Raw genomic sequence first — 24,047 nt, forward strand, 5'->3', positions numbered from 1 at the left:
TTAGATCTATTAGAGAGAGAGAGCTCACACATGTGTGGGGAGGGGCAGAGGGAGGGAGGTAGAGGGGGAGGAGCACAGGGAGCGAGAGGGACAAGCAGACCCCCCACCCCCCCAGGTGAACCTGGAGCCCAGCTCTGGGCTCCTTCTCATGACCCTGAGATCACGACTTGAACTGAATTGCACTCAACCAAATAAGCCACCCAGGCACCCCGCTATCATCTTTCTACCTATTGCTTTCTAGATCCTTCCTTTTTCTTTTTTCTCTTTTTAAAAATTGTCATAAATATTTATTTTTATTTTATTTTATTTTTTTTAAAGATTTTATTTATTTATTTGACACAGAGAGAGAGTTAGCGAGAGCAGGAACACAAGCGGGGGAGTGGGAGAGGGAGAAGTAGGCTTCCCACGGAGCAGGGAGCCCGATGCGGGGCTCTATCCCAGGACCCTGGGATCATGACTTGAGCCGAAGCCAGATGCTCAATGACTGAGCCACCCAGGCGCCCTGTCATAAATGTTTATTATAATATCTTTTTAAATCTTTTTTAACTGAACTGTCTGTGGTAGTCATATTTTCTTTTCTTTTTTTTAAATTTCAGTATAATTAATGTACAGTGTTACATTAGTTACAGGTGTACAATACAGTGATTCAGCAATTTTTTTTTTTTTCTAAATTTTATCTAGTTATTTGACAGAGAGATAGAGAGAGAGCACAAGTAGGCAGAGAGGCAGGCAGAGGGAGAGGGAGAAGCAGACTCTCCACCGAGCAGGGAGCCCGACGTGGGGCTCGATCCCAGGACCCTGGGATCATGACCTGAGCCGAAGGCAGACGCTTAACCGACTGAGCCACCCAGGTGCCCCGTGATTCAGCAATTTTATACATTACTCAGTGCTCATCATAATAAGTGTACTCTTTAATCCCCATCACCTATTTCACCCATCCGCCCACCCTTCTCCACTCTGGAAACCATCAGTTTGTTCTCTATAGTTAAGAATCTGTTTTTTGGTTTGTCCCTTTTTTCTTTGTTCATTTGTTTTGTTTCTTAAACTCCACATATGAGTGAAATCATATGGCATTTATCTTTCTCTGACTTATTTTACTTAGCATTATACCTTCTAAAGGAGATGTGGTATATAGATATAATATCATTCAGCCATTAAAAAGAATGAAATCTTGCCATTTGCAATGACATGGATGGAGTTGAGAGTATTATGCCAAGTGAATTAAGTCAGTCAGAGAAAGACAAATACCATATAATTTCACACATTTGTGCAATTTAAGAAACAAAACAGGGCCCCCTGGGTGGCTCAGTGGGTTAAGTGTCTGCCTTGGGCTCGGGTCATGGTCCCAGGGTCCAAGGATCGAGTCCCGCATCGGGCTCCTTGCTTAGCAGGGAGCCTGCTTCTCTCTGGGCGCCTGGCTGGCTCAGCTGTTAAGCGTCTGCCTTCGGCTCAGGTCATGGTCCCAGGGTCCTGGGATCGAGCCCCACATCGGGCTCCCTGCTCGGTGGGAAGCCTGCTTCTCCCTCTCCCACTCCCCCTGCTTGTGTTCCTGCTCTCGCTGTGTCTCTCTCTGTCAAATAAATAAATAAAATCTTTAAAAAAAAAAAAAAAAGAAACAGAACAAATGAGCAGAGGGGAGAAAAAAGAGAGAGGGGCAATCCAAGAAACAGACTCTTAACTATAGAGAACAAACTGATGGTTACCAAAAGGGAGGTGGGTGGGAGGATGGGGATTAAGGAGTGCACTTGTTGTGATGAGCACTGGGTATTGTGTGGAAGTGTTGAATCACTATATTGTACACCTGAAATTAATATTATATTACACTGTATGTTAACTAACTGGAATTTAAATTAAAAAAAAAAAAAGGAAAAATGTTGCTACAGCCAATGTCAGAGAAATTATTGCCTGTGCTCTCTTCTTGATTTTACGGCTTCAGGCCTCACTTGTAGGTCTTAATCCATTTTGAGTTTATTTTTGCGTATTGTATAAGAAAGTATCCTGATTTCATTCTTCTGTATGTAGCTATCCAGTTTTTCCCAACACTACTTGTTGAAGAGACTGTCTTTTTCCTATTGCATATTTTTGGCTCCTTTGTCAAAGATTAATTGACCGTGTAATTGTAGATTTATTTCTGGGCTTTCTATTGTGTTCCATTGATCTATGTGTCTATTTCCGTATGTGCCGGTACCATACTGTTTTTATTACTACAGCTTTGTAGCATAACTTGAAATCAGGAATTGTGATACCTCCAAGCTTCTTTTTTCTTTTTCAAGATTGTTTTGGCTATTTGGGGTCTTTTGTGGTTCCATACAAATTTAGGATTATTTGTTCTTGTTCTGTGAAAAACGCTATGAGTATTTTGATAGGAATTGCATTAAATCTGTAGATTGCTTTGGAGACCCAAGATTGTCTTATACAAATATTGGAAGGGAAATAATTTAAGAGGGCTGAATCCTCAGCCTCCACATGGGAAAGTCAGTAGGAGGTGAGAAATAGCAGTATAATCAGTAGATAGCTAGAGCTATGATGGTAAATAGAAGAAACAACTAAAAGAGTTGAGAGTGGTTCCCTCTGGGGAACAGGATTCAGTGGTGGTATGGGCAGGCCAGGGGACTGTTATTTTTCATTATATACTTATTTGAAGCTATGAATGTTTAACTGATGAAAATTAACTTAGGACACTATTGCAGTAATCTAGAGGGAGCTGATGATGGCTTGGATGGTGTGGTAGCAATGAAGATAGAGAGAAACAGTTGGATTCTGGGTATTTTTTTAGTAGAGACAGTGGGATTTCCTAATGGATTGGGTGTGGGATATTAGCACAAGGGAAGGAGTCAAGGATAACTCTTACTTAGACTTTGACTTGAACAACTGGGAAAATTGAATTGCCAGTAACTACATTGGAGAAGACTGCATGGGGAGCAGGTTTTGGGGATGAGACATCAGGAGTTATCAAGTTGGGAGTTGGATAAACAGGTCTGGAATTCAGAGGAGAGGTTCTGGATAGTTGTGTCTCTCAGTAGTTAGGAGACCTTTGGCAAATTATGTCACTTCTATAACTTCAGTTTTCTCATCTATGAAGTAAAGAGTAATAATAGTACTACTGTACCAGATTGATGGGAGAATTAAACGAGATAAAGAACTTATCACAGTACAAGGCACTAAACATTAACTATTAATATATTACTGTTATTACTGTAGTCATAATCATCTGAAGCATCATGTATTGCGGCTATAGAGCATAAAGCTTAAGAGTTAAGAATCCAGTCCTGACTCTGCCATTTGCAAGTTGTGTGACATTGGGCAAGCAACTTAATCTCTCCTCAGTTTTCTTATCTGTGAAATGGAGGTAATAATAGTACCTATAACATAATGTTTTCATAAGAATTAAATGAGGTAATACCTGTAAAGTACTTAGAATAGTATCAGATACATTGTAAGTGCTTAATAAATGTAATCCATCATTATCATTATTTGTCTGTGAACTCCTTGAAGAAGGGACGATCATGTTTATTTCTCTAGCACCCACTGAGTCTTCTTTGCCTATCACTGTGCTTAGTTTATATGTGACAGGTAGTAAAAAAATTTTTTTTAAGTGTTCTGTTTATCTATAGAGAGGACAAACCTGGAACATATTCATTTTCTTGACGCATGCTTCTTAGATTGAATTGTTCTCTTTCCTCTATACGTTTCTTCTACTTTGGGAGAAGAGGAAGAAGTAAATCATGTGAGTGTTGTTTCAGAAGTATGCTCATATAAAATTGAAGTTTGTGTTTATACTTCGCTATTTGGGTGTGAGTTTATGAGTCATCTTAGAATAAAAGATAAATTTGGGAAGGAGGAAGAAGCATTTTCAGTGCTTGGGGAGATAATCTAGATACTTGGATTTGTGGATATTAGTTCTCTTCTGAACTTCCTGGATTAAAAAAAAATTGGGGGAACATTTAAAGTCATATTTATGTATTAATAGTTCTGCCTTTGCCAGGGGATTTAGTATTTTGTTGCTTCCATGGCAATTTTGAGCAATGTGGTTTAAAATTTTCTGTGAAATAAAATACTTACAGAATGAGTTTAACTCTCAGTCTCAGTTTACTTTCTTTTTTTTTTTTTTTAAAGGTTTTATTTATTTGACAGAGAGAAAGACAGCCAGAGAGGGAACACAAGCAGGGGGAGTGGGAGAGGGAGAAGCAGGCTTCCCGCGGAGCAGGAAGCCTGATGCGGGGCTCGATCCCAGGACCTTGGGATCATGACCTGAGCCGAAGGCAGACGCTTAACGACGGAGCCACCCAGGCACCCCTCAGTTTACTTTCAAGTTGTTATTCAAAATAGAGAATATTTGTTTTTCTCTCAGAAATCTAGGATGTTTTTTTATTTATTAAACTGGTTTAATATTTATAAGCAAACAGATCTTTTTTTAACTTTTTAAATTTTTGTATTGTTTTACTAGAAGAAAGCAAAATTAGACCATAAACTTCATTGGTCCTCTTGTTATTATATGTAGTGCTAATCTACATGATCTAGTGATTGTGAGCAATGCTTACTTGCCTTTAGCTATCTTAAAATCGGACTATAAAAACTGTGGACAGAAAAGAGAAAGCCAGACTGAACCAGCTCTGTTTGGTGTCACCTGATGTGAGGCTTTGGTGGTTAATGTCTGTTCAGCTGAGTTTTCTTTGAGTTCTCATAGCTAGGACCTAGCACAACCAGTTTTCCATGATGTAATACCTCTAAAACACGTTTGAACTGCCGCAAGCTTTACCAAAAGATATTACTGCTTTTTTTTATGGGTCTAGATTCATAGCTCTTTTGGGACTTGAGATCTGAGGCATTGCCCTTTCTTCTCCTTTTTGGTTATTGGTAATTTTTTCTGGTCCAAGAGAGTGATGGTAACTTTGCTTTATTTGGGAGTAGAATGCAAAGCAGTTCATTTTAGTGCCACATATTAAAGCTTAGTGGAATCTGGTTGAGTATGTTGCAGGGCCTTTCCTTCAATTATGGGAGGAAATCAGATAAAAATATATCAAAACTTCTGGAGAAACTTTTTTAAAGAAAAGTAAACCAGTATAAGTAGACTTCAGGTGTAGGGCTTTTAGAAAGTATATTAATATAAAAATCCTGCTCACATTTTAATATTCTATTACAGGTTTATTTCAGGCCTCTTAATTGTTTTTGCCATAACTTTGGAGCCAGACATTTTTCTGGAAAGGCCAGTACAGGTCAGAAGAAGTCCTATAACATGGATGCTGCTTATTGCTCAAAGTTGGCAGTAGAAAGGCTTATAAAGCAAACCAGTTAGATTTTCATTGATTTACAGATAGGCTGTTGTTTTTTTATGAATAAAAAATGAATTTATTATTTTTAAATATTTATTTATTTATTTTGGAGTAGTGCGCAGGGAGGAGGGGCAGAGGGAAAAAGCGTCTCAAGCAGACTCCATGACGAGTGTGGAGCCCCACACAGGGCTCAACCCCATGACCCTGAGATGAACTGAGCCAAAACCAAGAGTTGGTCACTCAACCGCCTGCGCCACCCACGCACCCCAAAAATGAAGTTATTGAACCATTGGCCTTTCTTCTTTCATACCCATTGTTACAGAGCAAAACATAGATTTTTGAGCCAAACAGATCCAGATCCCCGTACATCTCCAACCTTTGTCAAGTCATTTAAATGCTCTGAACGTCATTTTCCTAGATGATAAAATGAGGGTAATTAAACTCAGGTCATACATATAAAACACTTAGCACAGTTTCTAGGTATATTGTAGGTTAGCAACAAGTAGTAATTTTCTGGACAGCTTTGACATAATGACCACAGAACTCTTACTAGGTCCTGTTATATAGTATTGAGCAGGTCCAAAACTAATAGTAGTGTTAGTGTTTTGTGTTTTTTTTTTTTTCCCAGAGTGAGAACAGCTAGATGTGTTTTAGACTGCTGTCACACCTCTCCCTCTTCTGTTTAGGTAATAAACTTTTGAGGAGGGACAGTATTTAAACCTTAATGTTTAACCCTGAGAGCAGAATTGTGAGCTCAATAAATATTTGAGAGGAGGTAAATGCTACCAAGGAACATAATAATGTTATTTTCCTTGTGCTTGTTTTTTATTTTTTTTTTAAAGATTTTTCTTTATTTATTTGAGAGAGAGCGAGAGAGTGGAGGGAGGGGCAAAGGGAGAGGGAGAGAGAGAATCCCAAGTAGACTCTGCTAAGCACAGAGCCTGACATGCGGCTTGATCTCATGACCCTGAGACCGTGACTTAAGCTGAAATCAAGAGTCAGGCGCTCAACCAACTGAGCCACCCAGGCACTCCTCCTTGTGCTTGTTTAGAAGGAGTCAAAGCCCAAAGTCTATCCTACATCTGTAAACATAGCATAAGATAGTAACCCATAATTTCTTTTTATTATGTATCATTAGTTTTCTATGGCTGCCATAACAAACTGCCTAGCGGCTTAAGACAACACAAATTTATTATCTTACAGTTCTATAGGTCAGAAGTCTGATGTGGGTCTTACTGGGCTAAAATCAAGGTATTGAGAGGGCTGTGTTTCTTTCTGGGGTCTCTAGGGGAGAATCTGTTTCCTTACTTTTTTCAGTTTCTAGTGGCTTGCATTCCTTGGCTTGTAGCTCCTTCCATCTTCAAAGCCAACAGTGACCGGCTGATTCTTTTTCATATTGTATCCCTCTAATACTAACTTTTTGGCTTCCCTCTTCTACTTTTGGGGACCACTGTGGTAACACCGCGAGTGTGGGGTAACACTTCATAATCCAGGATAATCTCCCTATTTTAAAGTCAGCTGATTAGAGGGACGCCTGGGTGGTGCAGTCAGTTAAGCGTCTGCCTTGGGCTCAGGTCATGATCTCAGGGTCCTGGGATCGAGTTCTGAATCGGGCTCCCTGCTCAGTGAGGAGCCTGCTTCTCCCTCTGCCTCTGCTGCTCCCCCTGCTTGTGCTCTCTCTCTCTCTGACAAATAAATAAATAAAAATCTTTTAAAGTCAGCTGATTAGCAGCCTTAATTCTATCTGCAACTTTAATCAATTCCCTTCCGTATAACATAACATATTCACAGGTTTTGGGGGTTAGAGCATGGATATCTTTGGACGTCTTCTGCCTATCACAGTATTCCATTAGGAAAACATTTTGAACACATCTCTAATTGCTACTATTAACCTATATTAAATATTACTAAAACTCATTTTCTCCTTTTTATATAAAAATAATATAGGTAAAAATTCTAATTTTCTTCCCATACTTCAGTGGATAATCATGCTCATTCCCCATTTTGGAGACTGCTGGATAATAGTAGAACTTAGGAAAGATCCCTCTTTGGAATTAAGAAATGTAACTTTTAATTGAATTCAGTAAATAGATTTACTAAGTGCTAACTATGAACAAGGCAGTGTTTTAGGTATATACAGAGACACAAAACTACATGGTATATTTATTCCGGGAGGGTTAACAACTGTAGTAAACAACATAAAATCTTACTGATTTAAAGGCTTGGTTTCCTTTTTTTTTCTTTTTTTTTTTAAGTTTTTAAGTAATCTCTCTACACCTAATATGGGCCTTGAACGCATAACCCCGAGATCAAGAGTAGCATGCTCCACCAACCGATCCAGGCAGGTGCCCCGTAAAGGCTTGTTTCTTATTTATGTCCTAGTTCAATGCATGTTAGGTAGAGGTAGAAGGGGAGCTTTTTTTCTTTTTTTTTTTTTTTGCCTAGGATTGGGCCTCAGATTCCTTCGCTGGATCTTCTGCATCTGCTGACAGATGAAGGAGGAAAGTATAGAGGATAGGGTTGAGGTTTTTATGGGACAGGCCTAGAAATGACATAATCATTTCTGCCCCTATACCACTGTCCAGAGCTCAGTATTATGGTGTTAACCAACTGTTATAGACACTGGGAAATGTCGTTTACTTAAGGAGGAAAAGGGAAGCAATTTAGTGAATAAATAGTCATTCTCTTCCACATATAAGATCCCTGCCCTCAAGAACCTAGTAATTTAGTGGAAGAAGCTGACGTAGATAAAACTTGATGTAGAAGGCAGGCCTGATAAGTGTTATAATAGAGTTTTTTTTTAAGATTTTATTTATTTTTTGACAGAGAGACAGCAAGAGAGGGAACACAAGCAGGGGGAGTGGGAGAGGGAGAAGCGGGCTTCCCGCTGAGCAGGGAGCCTGATGCGGGGCTCGATCCCAGGACACTGGGATCATGACCTGAGCCGAAGGCAGACGCTTAACGACTGAGCCGCACAGGCGCCCCAAGTGTTATAATAGAGTTTTAAATAGAGTGATATAAATGTATAGGGAAGAGAAAGATTACTTTGGATTAGAAAGATTAGGGAAACATTTGAAATTATATCTCTGTGATAGGAATTATTATAAACATTCTCAAAGGGCGGTTTTAACAATCAAATGACTTGATACATGGCAGTGCCTGGCACACTAAATGGTATATAAATGTTGGGTGGTGGTGTTGTTATTGTCATTCTTTAGAGATGTTCTTGCACTGAGTTTTTTTTTTTTTAAGATTTTATTTATTTATTTGGCAGAGAGAGACACAGCGAGAGAAGGAACACAAGCAGGGGGAGTGGGAGAGGGAGAAGCAGGCTTCCCGGTGAGCAGGGAGCCTGATGTGGGGCTTGATCCCAGGACCCCTGGGATCATGACCTGAGCCAAACGGAGATGCTTAATGACTGAGCCACCCAGGTGCCCCTGCACTGAGTTTTTAAGGATTGGTAGAGCTTTGAAAAGTGGATTCATAGATGGACTCATTCTAGCAACAGTATGGAAGTGGGAGAATTTAGGACATTTTTAGGAGTAGCAGCTTATATACTAAAACATAGAGAATGTAGGTGGATGTAATAGGAGATAAGGGAAGAGATGTGGGTCAGATCATTCACACTCTTGAATAACATGCTAAGGAATTTGGGCTTTGATCAGGAGCTGCGAGCTACCACAGAAACTTTTTGAGTAGCCAATAGCTTCTTAACGAAAGGAATTGTCTTGTTCATTTTTTTTTTACCCTTTTTATAACTATATGGAGAGGTAATATAACATTGTGATTAAGAACACAGAACCCACTGTTTAGGTTGGATTCCTGGCTCTGCCACATATTATCTGTATAACATTGGGCAGGTTACTTTATTTCTCAGAGCCTAAGTTTCTTTATCAATATGATTGGGATGAAGAAAGTATTACTTCATTGGATTATTATGAGGATTAAATGAATATAATATAAAAATAATGCCTGCATAGTATGTGCTCTTTACGAATCAGTTGCTATCATAATTATATAATCATTACCAGTGCCTGCCACATAGTAGGCATTCAATAATTTTTGAGTGGTCAGAGTCATGTTTTAAATTTACCCAGTGGGCGCCTGGGTGCCTCAGTCGTTAGGTGTCTGCCTTCAGCTCAGGTCATGATGCCAGGGTCTTGGGATCGAGTCCCACATTGGGCTCCCTGCTCGGCGGGAAGCCTGCTTCTCCCTCTCCCACTCCCCCTGCTTGTGTTCCCTCTCTCTCTGTTGAAAAATAAATAAAATCTTTTAAAAAAAAATAAATTTACCCAGCAAGTATTTATATACTGTCATATGACAGGCAAGAGAATTCATTTCATTTTATAAAACATAGTTAAAGGTAGGAAATGATGATACCATAGGATAGTGGTGTAGATGGAGTGTCTTGGTAGTTCAGAAGCATGCTAGTTCAGAAGTACTTCTACTTAGAGGGAGCCAGATTTGTTTTGTGGGAAAGGAAGTATTTTTTTTTTTTTTTAAAGATTTTATTTATTTATTTGACAGAGAGAGAGGTAGCGAGAGCAGGAACACAAGCAGGGGGAGTGGGAGAGGGAGAAGCAGGCCTCCCGCCGAGCAGGGAGCCCGATGTGGGACTCGATCCCAGGACCCTGGGATCATGACCTGAGCTGAAGGCAGACGCTTAACGACTGAGCCACCCAGGCGCCCGGGAAAGGAAGTATTTGAACTGGGCTTTGAGGGTGGGTAGAATCTAACTATGTAGAAATGAGGGGAAGGGCATTCTAGGCAGTGGAAACAGCCTGAGAAAAGTCAAAGGGTATATAAAAGCATGGTAATGACACTTTATGGAAAATAGTAAATCACGCTACAGGAAAGACTAAGGCAAATTAAGTCTCTGGTCAAAGTCTAGTTTACTAGTAGTATCAGAGTTGGGAGTTTCCTCTTATGGTCTTACTAACTTTAGAGTGGGTGATCAGCTGTCTTTTGTCTAGACTGAGCCTTGGTACTCAGTATGTGGTCCAGGGATCTAGCAGCATCAGCATCAGCTGGGAGCTTATTAGAAATTCAGACTTGGGACACCTGGGTGGCTCAGTCAGTTAAGCGTCTGTCTTTGGCTCAGGTCATGATCTCAGGGTCCTGGGATCAAGTCTCACATCAGGCTCTCTGCTCAGCAGGGAGTCTGGTTCTCCCTCTCACTCTCCCTTTGTGCTCTCCCTCTCTCTCAAATAAATAAATAAAATCTTAAAAAAAAAAGGAAGAAATAGACTCCCAGCTTCCCCCTGCCCCGACCTATAGAATTGGAACCTGCAATTTACGTAATTCTCAGGTGATTTGTTTGCACATTAAAATTTAGGAAGCACTGGTCTAAAAAACAACAACGCTTCATACTTCTTAACACGAGTGTGTGTGTAGTATGAAACTAAAAATAATAAATTTCAGTAATCACTCAATCTCAAGCACATGCATTAACAAAGTGCTCTCTTCCTGAGCTAAGTAATTCTAGCTGGTATGATTTTGGGTGGTGGTAGTGGGAGTAAGAATCATTCAAAATGTATTTTTTTAGGTCTGGTCTCATACCAGAGATTTGAGGCTTCATCCACAACTTATATTTTAATATAATTAACAGTAACAGTTTCAGTGAAAACTTACTGTTGGCATTAAATACTTTTCTAGACATATATCACCTCCCTGTTAAGGAGGAGTAATATTTCCCTTTTAAAGTATATGGTTTTTATAGCAACTGGAATAATGAACTCTGCTCAAGCTCTTCTTCCAATGTAAAGCTATTGCCTGTCTTAGCTTGTGAGCTCTGTGACACTGTTTTGGATGTGGTGGGTGGTGGAAAGGAAGTGAGGTTGAGGAGGTCAGGCAGAAAAGTTTCACATAGAAGTAGAGTTGTGCTAGTACACTGTGATGTGGTGATATGAGTCACGGGTGTGGGGGGGTGAAGGTAGGCAGAAAACTGTCACATGAAGCCAGTGCCTGCCTGAATGTGCTAACTGTGACATCTCTGTGGATGATGTGGTCATAGTGAATGGTGGGCCTGTGGGGGTGTATCACACCCAAAGCAGGTCTTCTCAGCTTCTAGGAGGCCCATGACTTTAAAATGTAGTCCTTGTTTTGCTAGTAGAATCCTGTTGCCTAGGTTCTATATAAATATTTGATTAAATAAAATAAATACCTCTTGGCTTTCCAGCCTTGTACCTGCCTCTAAATGTTCTTTCTTAGAAAATGAATTTACATTGTCAAGCTAATTTGGTGATTATTGCTTTTGCATTAAAGAAGTGTTTGTTTAGTATCTTATGTGCAAAGCATTGTGTATCAGGCACTGCGTATAGAAACAAATGAGAAGAGATCTGTATTCTTGAAAATCTTTCTCATATTCCAGCCTGGAGAAGGAGTTAGAAATGTTAAAAGAGGAAGAAGAATAGCTAACATATTCTAGTGCTTATTATGTTCCAGGAGCCCAAGTTATGTCATTTCATCTTCACAATAACCATTTGGGTTAGGTAATAGTAATACTTCCATTTTGCATGTGAAGAAACTAAAATATGGAGAGGTTATCATGAAGTGGCAGAGCCAGGATTCAAATATAAGCAGTCTTACTTCAGACACTGGACCACCTGTTACGCTTATGAGCAGTCTTTCAAAGCAGGGTGAAAAGTGCATAGCAGTACTGTTGGGGGGAGGAGGAGGAAGAGAGAGGAATAATGCTAGCTGAAGATATCCAGGAGATCAACGTAGAGAAGGTGAAGTTTTAGCTGATCCTGGAAGGATGATTTTCAGTAAAATGAAATAAAATAGTCTTCCAACTCAGAGAAGAGCTTGAACTTAAGTTTGTAGGTCATAAAAATCACTCATGCCATTCAACAAATCTTTACTGAGAGCTTTCTTACTATGTGCCAGATACTATACTAGGTACTAGAAATGCAGAAATAAATAAAACTCTGAATCCTTCATAGTAAGGAAGTTACAAAAGAGTGATATGGGTAGAAGGCCAATTATAATGAGTTTAAGAATGAGTGAAGGTTAAAAAAATGTAGATAGTGAATGTAACCTATTAAAGTTTGGTAACAAATGAAAAGAGTGAATTAGTATCCTATTTTAGGGAGGAGGCAAGAGAAGCATTTTTTAAGATGGGGGGAAATTTAAGTGTATTTGTAAGATAGAACCAGAGGAGATGAAGAGATGGGCAAAGAATAAGGCTTATGGGAAAATACGAGGATCCAAAGATAAGTTGGAGCAGATCAAGTTTTAAATACTGTGGTAAGGAATTTCAACATTATATTATAGGCAGAAAGGAGCCTTTGAAGCGTTATGAAGAAGGTAGTGACATATTTTGTGTTTTGGAAGGTGACCCTAATAGCCATGTAAGGGATGGCATAATTTAGGATCATTAAGGATGATCAATTAAAAGCCGCTAAGTTTTATTTGAGCATGGGTTAGACATTGCTAAATACTATACCTGAACTATTCCATTTAATCCTCCTAAGAAACCTCTAAGATGGTGTTATTTTTGGGTCCATTTTTGTAGCTGAGGACATTAAGATTTATAAAGATTAAGTAACTTGCTTAAGTTCCCCTAGATGGGAATGGTTAGATCCCTATGCTCTAGTGCAAGGGTCAGCAAACTTTTTCTGTAAAGGACTAGACAGTAAATATTCTAGTCTTTGCAAGTCATACAGTCTCTATCACAACTGAGCTGTCAAAGACAATACCATGATTGTATTCCAATAAAAAATTATAAAAACTGGGCGCCTGGGTGGCTCAGTCGGTTAGGCGTCTGCTTTCTGCTCAGGTCATAGTCCCAGGGTCCTGGGATGGAGCCCCTCATTGGGCTCCCTGCTCGGCAGGGAGTCTGCTTCTCCCTCTGCCCCTCCCTCCTGCTCATGCACTCCCTCTCCCTCTCTGTCTCTTGTGTGTGCATGCCCAAAAATAAATAAATAAAATCTTTAAAAAATTATAAAAAATAGTGGGCCATAGTTAGCCACCCCTGGTAGGGCCTGGTATAGTTTGGAAAGCCATATGAAGAAAGAAATGTAGCTTATCATATTTTACTTTATCTCTTTTTGCTATGGTGGGGTAATAGGAATAGAATTATTCTTTTTTTAAGATTTTATTTATTTGAGAGAGAGAGAGACAGAGATAGTGAGAGAGAGCATGAGCGGGGAGGAGAGGGGGGAAGCAGACACTGCTGAGCAGGGAGCCTGACATGGGGCTTGATCCCAGCATGCTGGGATCAGGACCTGAGCCAGAGGGAGACGGTTAACCAACTGAGCCACCCAGGTGCCCTGGGAATAGAATTATTCTCAGGTAGGGATACTACTTAATCTCAAGAGAAGCGTCCTTTCTGTAGGAGGTTCACTAAAAACAGCTATTTATGCATACAGTTTAGCCACATTCTGCAAAATACCCACTTAACTTTTTATTACAATTGCCTTCCACCAGAATGAACCCTAGAATGAAAGTTCTGTGAGAGCAGGGACTTTGTTTTATTCACTGTCCTGTCCCTAAAGCCTTGCACATAGTAGCCACTCAATAAAGAATTGTTTATTTGCAATGATGTGGATGGAACTAGAGGGTATTATGCTAAGCAAAATAAGTCAGGCAAAGAAAGGCAAATAGCATATTATTTCACTCATATGTGGAATTTTAAGAAGCAAAACAGGTGAACATACGGGAAGGGAAGGAAAAATAAAATAAGATAAAAACAGAAAAGGAGGCAAGCCATAAGAGACTGTTAACTATAGAGAATAAACTGAAAGTTGCTGGAAGGGAGGTGGGCTAAACGAGTGATGGGCATTAAGGAGGGCATTTGTTGGGATGAGCACTGGGTGTTCTATGTAAGTGATGAATCACTAAATTCTGCTTCTGAAACCAATATACACTATATGTTAACTAACTTAAATTTAAATAAAAAATAAAAAGTAAATTAAAAAAATAATTGTTTAATAAATGAATGGCATGCTGATTCTCATAATTCCAACGACTGGGGAGTTGTACAGATACTTAGAGAAAAGTGACCTATTTTAAAGATACCTGTAACAACTGCAACTCCCTCAGATTAACTGTTTTCTCATCATCTTCTTCATATTTCCTCTGTTCCACTACAGCATCCTCCTTTTTTTTTTTTAAGATTGAATTTATTTATTTGACAGAGAGAGAGCACAAGCAGGGGAGCAGCAGAGGGAGAAGCAGGCTCCCCACTGAGCAGGGAGCCCAATGTGGGGCTCCATCCCAGCACCCCAGGATCATGACCTGAGCTGAAGGCAGGCGCTTAACCACCTGAGCCACCCAGGCGCCCCCAGCCTCCTCTTTTTTACCCAACTAGTTTGTCTGACAGTAACTGACACTCTCAAATGCTCTTTCTGCGTAGGTTATAGACGCTGCCACGCTGGCCGGAAACCGTCAGCATTCCAGATTCAGTCTTCCAGCACTCTGTATTATGTTCATTATTTGTTAGACTTCTACCTGCCCCACATTCCTCCTACTCACCCTCTTCCATATTAGGTCGTGATTTTCATAGTAAAGAAACTGACAGATGAATGAAGTTAAATGTCCCACTTTTCCAAAGCAGGAAGTGGAGGTAGGGACAAGGGTTAGGGAATGAAGAGGAGAGTGGGCACATAAAAACCAGCTTTTTGGGGTGCCTGTCTGGCTCAGTCGGTGGAGCATGGGACTCTTGATCTTGGGGTCATGAGTTCGAGCCCTATTTGGGTGTAGAGATTATTTAAAAATAAGATCTTTTTTTTTTTTAATTTTAGGTACAAGTGACAAATATATTTCTTTTTATTGTTATTAAAATTTTCTCCAATGTAGTTCAGTAAATGAAGTATTTTATTTTATTCCACTGTTGGTCATAGTTTGAGCCCTAAACACTCCCTTCCCTTTCACCTCAAAGGGAGCTCCTTTGTATGTAGCTACACACTCATCATTAGTAAAGATATCTGGTTGGATCTGCTCCCAAATCTTCTTCTTAGAATTCAGCTCTTTGTCAGGTTCTCCAGGAAAAGCATCAAAAACAATTATGTCTCCAGGAGCAGACCCATTAGGAGGTGCCAAGATTTCAACCTTCTCAGGTGAACTAGCACACATCACCATTGCTTGAGATATTACTCCCCTCATCTTTGCAGGTTTCAGGTTACAAAGTAAAATCACCATCCGATTTTGCATCTGTTCAAGAGGAACACGATTCACCAGGCCACTGACAACTGTTCTTGGGGCTCTTTCTCCAACATCTACTTCTTCCACATATAAAGAATCTGCATCAGGTGTTTTCTGGCAGTGATGATACAACCAACTCGAAGATCCAGATAAGAAACATCTACTGGCTTAGAGTCAGTGCTTCCTGCTACTGACTGCTGTTTTTTCTCCTTTTTCGCTCCTTTCACTTCAGTTTTCTCTTTCATCTTCTTTTCTTCTGCTCCTCCTCCTATCTGTTCTTTGGCACCAGAAGTTATAGTTGTTATTGGTCTAGACTGTATCACATTTTCAGAAACTGTGGAATTAGCTTGCAGCAGAGTACCAGATGGAAATGGTATTTGTTTCACTCCATTTTGAATTTCTGCCTGAATTAGCTCTTGTTTCAATTCTTCAATTTCTTTCTTTAATTTAGCATTTTCTTTTTTTTTAAGATTTTATTTATTTATTTGATAGAGAGAGACACAGTGAGAGAGGGAACACGAGCAGGGGGAGTGGGAGAGAGAGAAGCAGGCTTCCCACTGAGCAAGGAGCCCGATGCGGGGCTTGATCCCAGGACCCCAAGATCATGACCTGAGCCGAAGGCAGACGCTTAACAACTGAGCCACCCAGGCGCCCCTAATTTAGCGTTTTCAACTCGAGGTTTCTTCTCTTCTCTCAAAGTTGCCTGCAAAATTGCTTTCTCCTTAAGAAGAGCAACTTGCTGCTTTAAGTATTCAATAATTTGATCTGCTTCTGCACCCTTCTGTTCCAGTCTCTTCAGAACAGCACCATTAGTTGCCATTTTTGTCAAAAATGGCAGAAAATCATGAATCGGTGGACAGAGCAACCTGGGGAGCCTTACCCAGGCAGCCTCAGTCCGGAGCCTAAAAATAAAATCTTTAAAAGAAAAAAAGAAAGAAGCTTTCCTGCCCATTCACCTTGTGACTGAATTTGATTCTCACCTGGTCCACGTTTAAGTTATAATTATAATAATTACTTTTTTTTTTTGAACTCTTATTGTGTACCAGTCACTGTTCTTTGGACTTTATATTCATTATTTCATTAATCTCTTCCAATGACCTTGTGTTGTGGACAATGTTATCCTATTTTACAGAAAGGGAAACTAATGCTTGCCTAGTAGAGTGGAGGTGGGATTTGAGCCCACACCCTCTAACTTCAGAGCCTTTTAACTCTTTACCAGTTTGCTTCCCATTTATGCCCAAGCCAGAGGTAAGTTTCAACTGGTCATTGGCGCCTGCATCCTATTTCAGTACTGTCTAGATCTTTCCTTGGGTTCTTTTCCTTTCTCAAGTTCCCACCAAGTCTCTGGATGCACTTAGAGAAAACTAGTGGTCCAGAAACCACCTCTTGGAGAAACTCTGAAATTTCCATATTAGTAATTTTGGTCGAAGTGGCATGTCTTTAAAACTCTACTGTGATGTTACAGCCAACCACACATTCTCCCTCACTCAGTTCCTTTTCACTCAACAATCATTTACTGCATGTGCATACTATTTGCTGGGCACTGTGTTCATAGCACTGTGGGTGCTATGAACACAAGGAAGAATATGACCTGGACTCTGCCTTCGTGGAACTTTATGGTCCTTTCCAGCCTTGTCACTGCTTTGCCTTTACTCTCACTTGTAGTCAGTCTCCCCTTTTCTTTGCCCTTCTAAACTAGAGCTTACTTGAGACTGGAGGACATTGTAGGTTTTTGTTTTTGTTTTTTTTTTAAGATTTATTTATTTGAGAGAGAGTGAGTGTGGGGGAAGGGCAGAGTGTGAGGGGGAGAATCTCAAGCTGACTCCCCACTGAGTCGGAGTCCAACCCGGGGCTCCATCTCACAACCCTGAGATCATGACCTGAGCCGAAATCAAGAGTCACATGCTTAACCAACTGAGCCACCCAGGTACCCCTTGAGGGCATTGTTAATGAGACTTCCTTCTTGGCAACCCAAACCCAATTGTCACTGGCCTTGTGACATTTATCTTCTCCCGCTTTAATGATCATCAGTAATAATCATTTTTTATGGTTTTTATTTTTAAATTATTTTTATATATAAATATAACCTGTTGGTTGAAAAAACTTCAAATATAATGTGTACACTAAAAAATAAAAATTACCCCTTACCTCGTCAGTACTACTATTTTTCTTCTTTGTTTTATAGCTTTTTTGAGATTTAAACGACATATAAACTGCACATTTATTTATTTATTTATTTATTATTATGTTATGTTAATCACCATACATTACATCATTAGTTTTTGATGTAGTGTTCCATGATCATTGTTTGTGTATAACACCCAGTGCTCCATGCAATACGTGCCCTCCTTAATACCCATCACCGGGCTAACCCATCCCCCCACCCCCCATAAACTGCACATTTAAAGCGTGCACTGTGATAAGTTTTGACATATGTATATACACCCATGAAACCATCATCATGAGATAGTGAACATATCCATCCTCCCTCAAAATTTCCTCCCTCACCTTTGCACCCCCATAAACTCCACCCCTCTCAGGCAAATATTGATCTGCTTTTTTCACTATAGATTGATTTTACTTCATAGACTTTTATATAAATGGAATGGTACAGTATGTACTTTTTTTGGGTCCAGATTTTTCACTCAGCATAATTATTTTGAGATTTATCCACTATTGCATATATCACTGGTTCATTCCTTTTTGTAGCTGAGTAGTAGTCCATTGTATGAATACCATAATTTGTTTATTCCTTCAACTGCTAATGGGTATTTGTGTACAAGTTTTGTGTTGATATATGCTTTCACTTCTTTTGGGTTGAATACCTAGGAGTGGAATAGCTGGATCATATGATAGGTACATGTTTATTTAAGAAACTACCTCAGTGTCTTCCAAAGTGGTTGTACCATTTCATATTCCCACCAGCACTGCATGGGTATTCCGGTTGCTCTTCATTTTTACCAATATTTGGTATACTGAAAGTCTTTAATTTTAGACATTCTAATAGGTGTATAGTATATCTTACGGTTTTGATTTGCATTTCCCTAACGATTTTGAGCATCTTTTCGTGTACATATTTTCCATCTGTACGTCTTCTTTAGTGAATTGTCTATCTGAGTCTTTCTCTATTTTTTAAATTGGGTTATTATTGTATTTTGAGAGATTAAAAAAAAATCTAAACATGGGATGGGTGGCTCAGTCAGTTGAGCGTCAGACTCTTGATTTTGGCTCGGATTGCGATCTCTGGGTTGTGGGATCAAATCCTGTATTGGGCTCCGCACTCAGCATTCTCTCTCTCCCTTTGCCCCTTCCCCCTCTAAGATAAGTAAATAAATCTTAAAAAAAAATTTAAACATGAATCCTTTCTTAGATATATGCACTGCAGTCTATGACTTGTCTTTTCATTCTCTTAACAGTGTTGTAAGAGCTCAAGATGGGGCACCTGGGTGGCTTGGTCGGTTGGGCATCTGCCTTCAGCTCAGGTCATGATCCCAGGGTCCTGGGATTGAGCCCTGCATTGGGCTCCCTGCTTAGCGGGGAGCCTGCTTCTCCCTCTCCCTCTGCGCCCCCCACTCGTCTCGCACGCTCTGTTCTCTCTCTCTCAAAGAAATAAAAAGTCCTAAAAACACAAAGAAGAGCACAAGATTTTGATTTTAAGAAGTCTAATTAATTGGGATGCCTGGGTGGCTCAGTGGTTAAGCGTCTGCCTTTGGCTCAGGTCATGATCCCAGAGTCCTGGAATCAAGCCCCACATCAGGCTCCCTGCTCAGTGGGGAGCCTGCTTCTCCCTCTCCCTCTGCTGCTCCCCTTGCTTGTGTTCTCTCTCTCACTCACTCTCAAATAAATACATAAAATCTTAAAAAAAAGAAGTCTAATTAATTTTTAATTTTATAGATTATGCTTTGGTGTCATGTCTAAGAAACCTTTGCTTAATAGAAGGTCACAAAGGTTTTCTTTTATGAATTCTTCCAGATATTTTATAGATTTGGTTTTACATTTAGGTTTACGATCCATTTTAAGTCAATTTTTATATATGCTAAAAGGTATTAATCCAAATTTATTTGTTTTCCAGTTCCAATCCAGTTGTTCAAGCTCCCTTTGTTGAAAACACTATTTTTGCTCTACTGAATTGCCTTTGCACCTACCTTTGTAGAAAATCAGTCATGCATTGTATTCGTTTCCTGGGACTGCCTAACATTACCATAAACTTGTGACTTTAAACAATCTAAATTTATTCTCTCACAGTTCTGAAGTCTGAAATCAAGGTGTTGATAGGCAACACTTCCTCTGGAGGCTGTAGGGGAGAATTCTCTCTTGTTTCTTCTGACTTTTGGTGACTTCAGACATTCTTTGGTTTATGGCAGCATAACTCCTATCTCTGCCTCTGTGTTTACCTGGCCTTCTCCCCAGATATCTCTCAAGTGTCTTCCCCTCTTCTTTTTTTTCTTTTTTTAAAATGAAGTATAGTTGAGGGACGACTGGGTGGCTCAATCGGTTAAGTGTCTGCCTTCGGCTCAGGTCATGATCCCAGGGTCCTGGGATTGAGTCCCACATCGGGCTCCCTGCTCTGCGGGAAGCCTGCTTCTCCCTCTGCTTGTGCTCTCTCTCTCTCTCTCTCTCTGTCAAATGAATAAATAAAATCTTAAAAAAAATAAAATAAATTGAAGTGTTGTTGATATACAGTATTGTATCAGTTTCAGGTGTACAACATGGTGATTCAACATTTATATATATTACAAAATGCTTACCATAAGTGTAGTTATCATGTCACCACGCAAAATTATTTCAATATTATTGACTGTATTCTCTATGTTGTACTTTACATCCCCATGACTTATTTATAACTCAAAGTTTGTACCTCTTAATCCCCTTCACTTGTTTCTCCCATTTCTGAACCCCCCCGCCCCACAACCACCACCAATTTGTTCTCTGTATTTATGAGTCTGTTTTTTTTTTTTAATTTTTTTTTTTAAGATTTTATTTATTTGCGAGAGAGAGAATGAGAGACAGAGAGCATGAGAGGGAGGAGGGTCAGAGGGAAAAGCAGACTCCCTGCTGAGCAGGGAGCCTGATGTGGGACTCGATCCCAGGACTCCAGGATCATGACCCGAGCTGAAGGCAGTCGCTTAACCAACTGACCCACCCAGGCGCCCTATGAGTCTGTTTTTGTTTTGTTTGTTTTGTAGATTCCACATATAAATGATACCATATAGTACTTAGTAGTAGTACTTCTTAGACATTTTCTATTAATATACAAACTTTTTTTATATAAGTGGGATTTGTAGCTCACTGTTTTGTTTTAACAGTATATTTTGGATATCTTCCCATATCAGTGCATAAAGATCTACTCCATTCTTTTTTAATGGCTATATAGTATTCCAATCTATGAATATGCCATAAATATTTAACTAGTTTTTTTTTTTTTTTTTAAGATTTTATTTATTTGCGAGAGAGAGAATGAGAGACAGAGAGCATGAGAGGGAGGAGGGTCAGAGGGAGAAGCAGACTCCCTGCCGAGCAGGGAGCCCGATGTGGGACTCGATCCCGGGACTCCAGGATCATGGCCTGAGCCGAAGGCAGTCGCTTAACCAACTGAGCCACCCAGGCGCCCAGTTTTAACTAGTTTTTTATTGGCAGGTATTTAGATATACAGTGGTGAAGTAGGTGTCCTTTTATATGTACCCAAATTGAGTATATTTGTAACATAAATTCTGAGAAGTGGAGTTGTTGGAGCAATTAAAATGTTTGCTAGATATAATCAATTACCCTTTGAAAAAGTTGTGCCAAGAACTTAACAGTGTTTCCTGTTCCTGTTTTCTTCACCTTCTGGACAACACTGAGCATGATCAATCTTAATCTTTGTTCATTTGATAGATTTAAAAGCAATATCTTCTTTTAATGTATATTTCTTTAATTATAAGTGAATTAGAGTATTTTGATATTAGACATTTTACTTACTCTTCTATGAATTATATACATTTTTTTTTCTTCTTTTTCTTTTTTTTTTAAGATTTTATTTATTTGAGAGAGAGAGCAAACATGAGCAGGAGGAGGGGTAGAGAGAGAGGGACAAGCAGGCTCCCTTCTGAGCAGGGAGCCCAACGCGGGGCTTGATCCCAGGACTCTAGAATCATGACCTGAGCCGAAGGTAGACGCTTAACTGACTGAGCCACCCAGGCACCCCTTGCTTATTTTTCTACTGAGTTCTTTTTTTACATATTTGGAAGAGTTCTTTTAATGTTAAGGAAGTTAGTCCTTTCTCTTCCAGCAAATGTGGGCTTTTTTCCCCTCTCTCTCTCATAGTTGGTGGTTTGTAAACTACAGACCTTCAGCTTGGGTAGTCCAACTTACTTACTTTCTAGATGAGGAAACTGAACTTCAGATAGGGTTAGTGTCTCTCTCTCTCTCTCTTTTTTTTTTTTTTTGTGAGCATGTAGTCAGATAGCAGTGGAGCTGAAACCAGCATCAGGTTTTCTTACTTCCAGTTTGGTGCTTTGGTGCCTTTTCTAATATACCATGCTATTTTTAAAGCTTACTCCTTTCTCTCTTCCACAGTTGCTTTTTACCACTAGATCTTGCCACAACCAGATGTTTCATGGTAAACTTAGAAATTTACCAGCCTGGTATCAAAGTTAGAGAGGCTGCAGGGTTGTACAGGAACCCAGGAGACTTCACAGGTATTGCATTGTTTCTAATGCATGAGTAACTAAACTAGTTTCTCAATATGGCAGTTGTGGTATTTTCATTTGTTTAAAAATATGTGTTTTGTTTCATAGGTTCATGGGTGTGTGTGTACATCAAGGACAATTGCATGCACTTACAGAGGTAAGACTTAAGTAAGCATATTGAAGTGGCTTCTTTGCCTTAGTTTCAGCATTTTTGGTTCCATAGTAATTATTACTTGTATATGCATTTATATTTATGCAAAAATGGCAGTGTTAACAGTGCTTTCTTCTCTTGCCTGGGGACAATGGCCATATCTCTTAATACTCTTGGATTCCCTCATAATACTTTGTGAGTACTCTGAAAATATGAGTGCTCAAATATTATATTGATTCTTGCTGCCTGGATGACCCCTTCCTAAGCTAAGGGATGGCATCACTTGGCTGCAGACTCTTTCATGGCAACAGACATAAACGTTTGGTGTCCTGATCTAGAATTCCACTGTCACTGCTGTAGTGTCCTGATTGGTCTTATTACTCCTTGGAGTTAGTTTACCTCTCCAGTCTCATTTCATTTTCAGCCTCTTCTTGGCAGATAATATATAATAGCCACTACTTAGCCTCTGAGGACCAGAGAATCCTCTCTAGAACAAAGGCTCCCTAAATTCAGGTATTGAGCTGTCAGCTTCAGAATTTGCTTGGGTGCTTCTTAGAAACACAGGTTCCTGAAATCTCCTAGGTTTAGTAGGTCTTCATAGGGCCCATATGTATTTTTAAAAGCTCCCCAGATTATTCAAGTGAGCATCTAGATTTGAGAATCTATGTTCTAGAAAGTGTTCATGATCTTCCTTGGGAAGTAATTACCAAAATACAAAGTGAAGAAACTTAGGAAGGAAAATTGTTTAACAGAATTTGTGATTATTGGTTTCCTGCTGGCTTGGTGCCTGGTATTAGTCCTTAATATCTGATGATGGAAGGTTCCATATGCCTCACTCTTTGTCTCTTTTCCCAGTTACTGAGGGCACCAGAATGTGGAATGTGTGTAGCTCTGTCCTGCCTCTTTTATGGAAGGCTAAAGAAGGCAGAATAATGAGAATAAGAGCATGGGCTCTGACATCTTGATTGCCTAGATTTGAATTTATCTGTGTCTCAGTGTTGTCATCTGTAAAATGGGAATAATAATAATGATAGTATCTGCCCCAGGGAGTCTAGATAGAGAAGAGGATCCGTGTCTGAGGCCTAGAGTATTTCAATTTTAAAAGTCAGAGGAGAGGGTGCCTGGGTGGCTCAGTCGTTAGGCATCTGCCTTTGGCTCGGGTCGTGGTCCCCGGGTCCTGGGATCGAGCCCCACGTCGGGCTCCCTGCTCTGCGGGAAGCCTGCTTCTCCCTCTCCCGCTCCCCCTGCTTGTGTTATGTCTCTCTATGTCAAATAAATAAAATCTAAAAAAAAAAAAAAAAGTCAGAGGAGAAGGGCATTTTGAGAGGGAGTGTGGCTAGTGAGTTAGGAAGAAAACCAGGAGAATGTATTGGCCTGGAATGGAAAGGAAGGAGTTTCAAGGAGGAGGGAGTAAGTAATTATGGCAGATCTTGCTGATAAAATGATCTCACAGGGATTTTGTAAAATGCTTATTTAGCACAGTGTCTGGCATGTAGTAATTGGTTAATACATTTTAACTATTACAGCTTTTATTATTAACATTGACTGGGCTTTCCTGAACTCCTTGAATTGTCAGTATTTTTCATTTGGTATTTAATACTGCTGTTCAGGGGTGCCTGGGTGGCTCAGCTGTTAAACGTCTGCCTTCAGCTCAGGTCATGATCCCAGGGTCCTGGGATCGAGCCCCACATCGGGCTCCCTGCTCAGTGGGAAGCCTGCTTCTCCCTCTCCCACTCCCCCTGCTGTGTTCCCTCTTTCACTGCCTCTCTCTCTCTCTCTGTCAGATAAATAAATAAAATCTTTTTAAAA

The 24,047-nt window shown here is 39.8% G+C and overlaps 2 protein-coding genes across 3 annotated transcripts in view; one reads left to right on the forward strand and one right to left on the reverse strand.

Annotated features, from left to right (window-relative positions):
* Positions 1-24,047, forward strand: part of TESK2 (testis associated actin remodelling kinase 2) — a 147,783-nt gene that overhangs the window by 83,321 nt on the left and 40,415 nt on the right. For both annotated transcript variants that reach the window (XM_032430158.1, XM_032430168.1), the window contains one exon: positions 22,196-22,244. In XM_032430158.1, the coding sequence (XP_032286049.1) occupies positions 22,196-22,244 (49 nt within the window). The remainder of the gene's footprint in view (positions 1-22,195; positions 22,245-24,047) is intronic.
* Positions 15,093-16,364, reverse strand: LOC116648326 (aminoacyl tRNA synthase complex-interacting multifunctional protein 1-like). Its single transcript, XM_032430248.1, is given in 3 exon segments — positions 15,093-15,526; positions 15,529-15,872; positions 16,085-16,364. Coding segments are annotated over 3 exon segments (933 nt in total). The 5' UTR covers positions 16,240-16,364.

The sequence above is a fragment of the Phoca vitulina genome, unplaced genomic scaffold, assembly GCF_004348235.1.
Source record: "Phoca vitulina isolate PV1807 unplaced genomic scaffold, GSC_HSeal_1.0 scaffold2, whole genome shotgun sequence".
Lineage (NCBI taxonomy): Eukaryota > Metazoa > Chordata > Mammalia > Carnivora > Phocidae > Phoca > Phoca vitulina.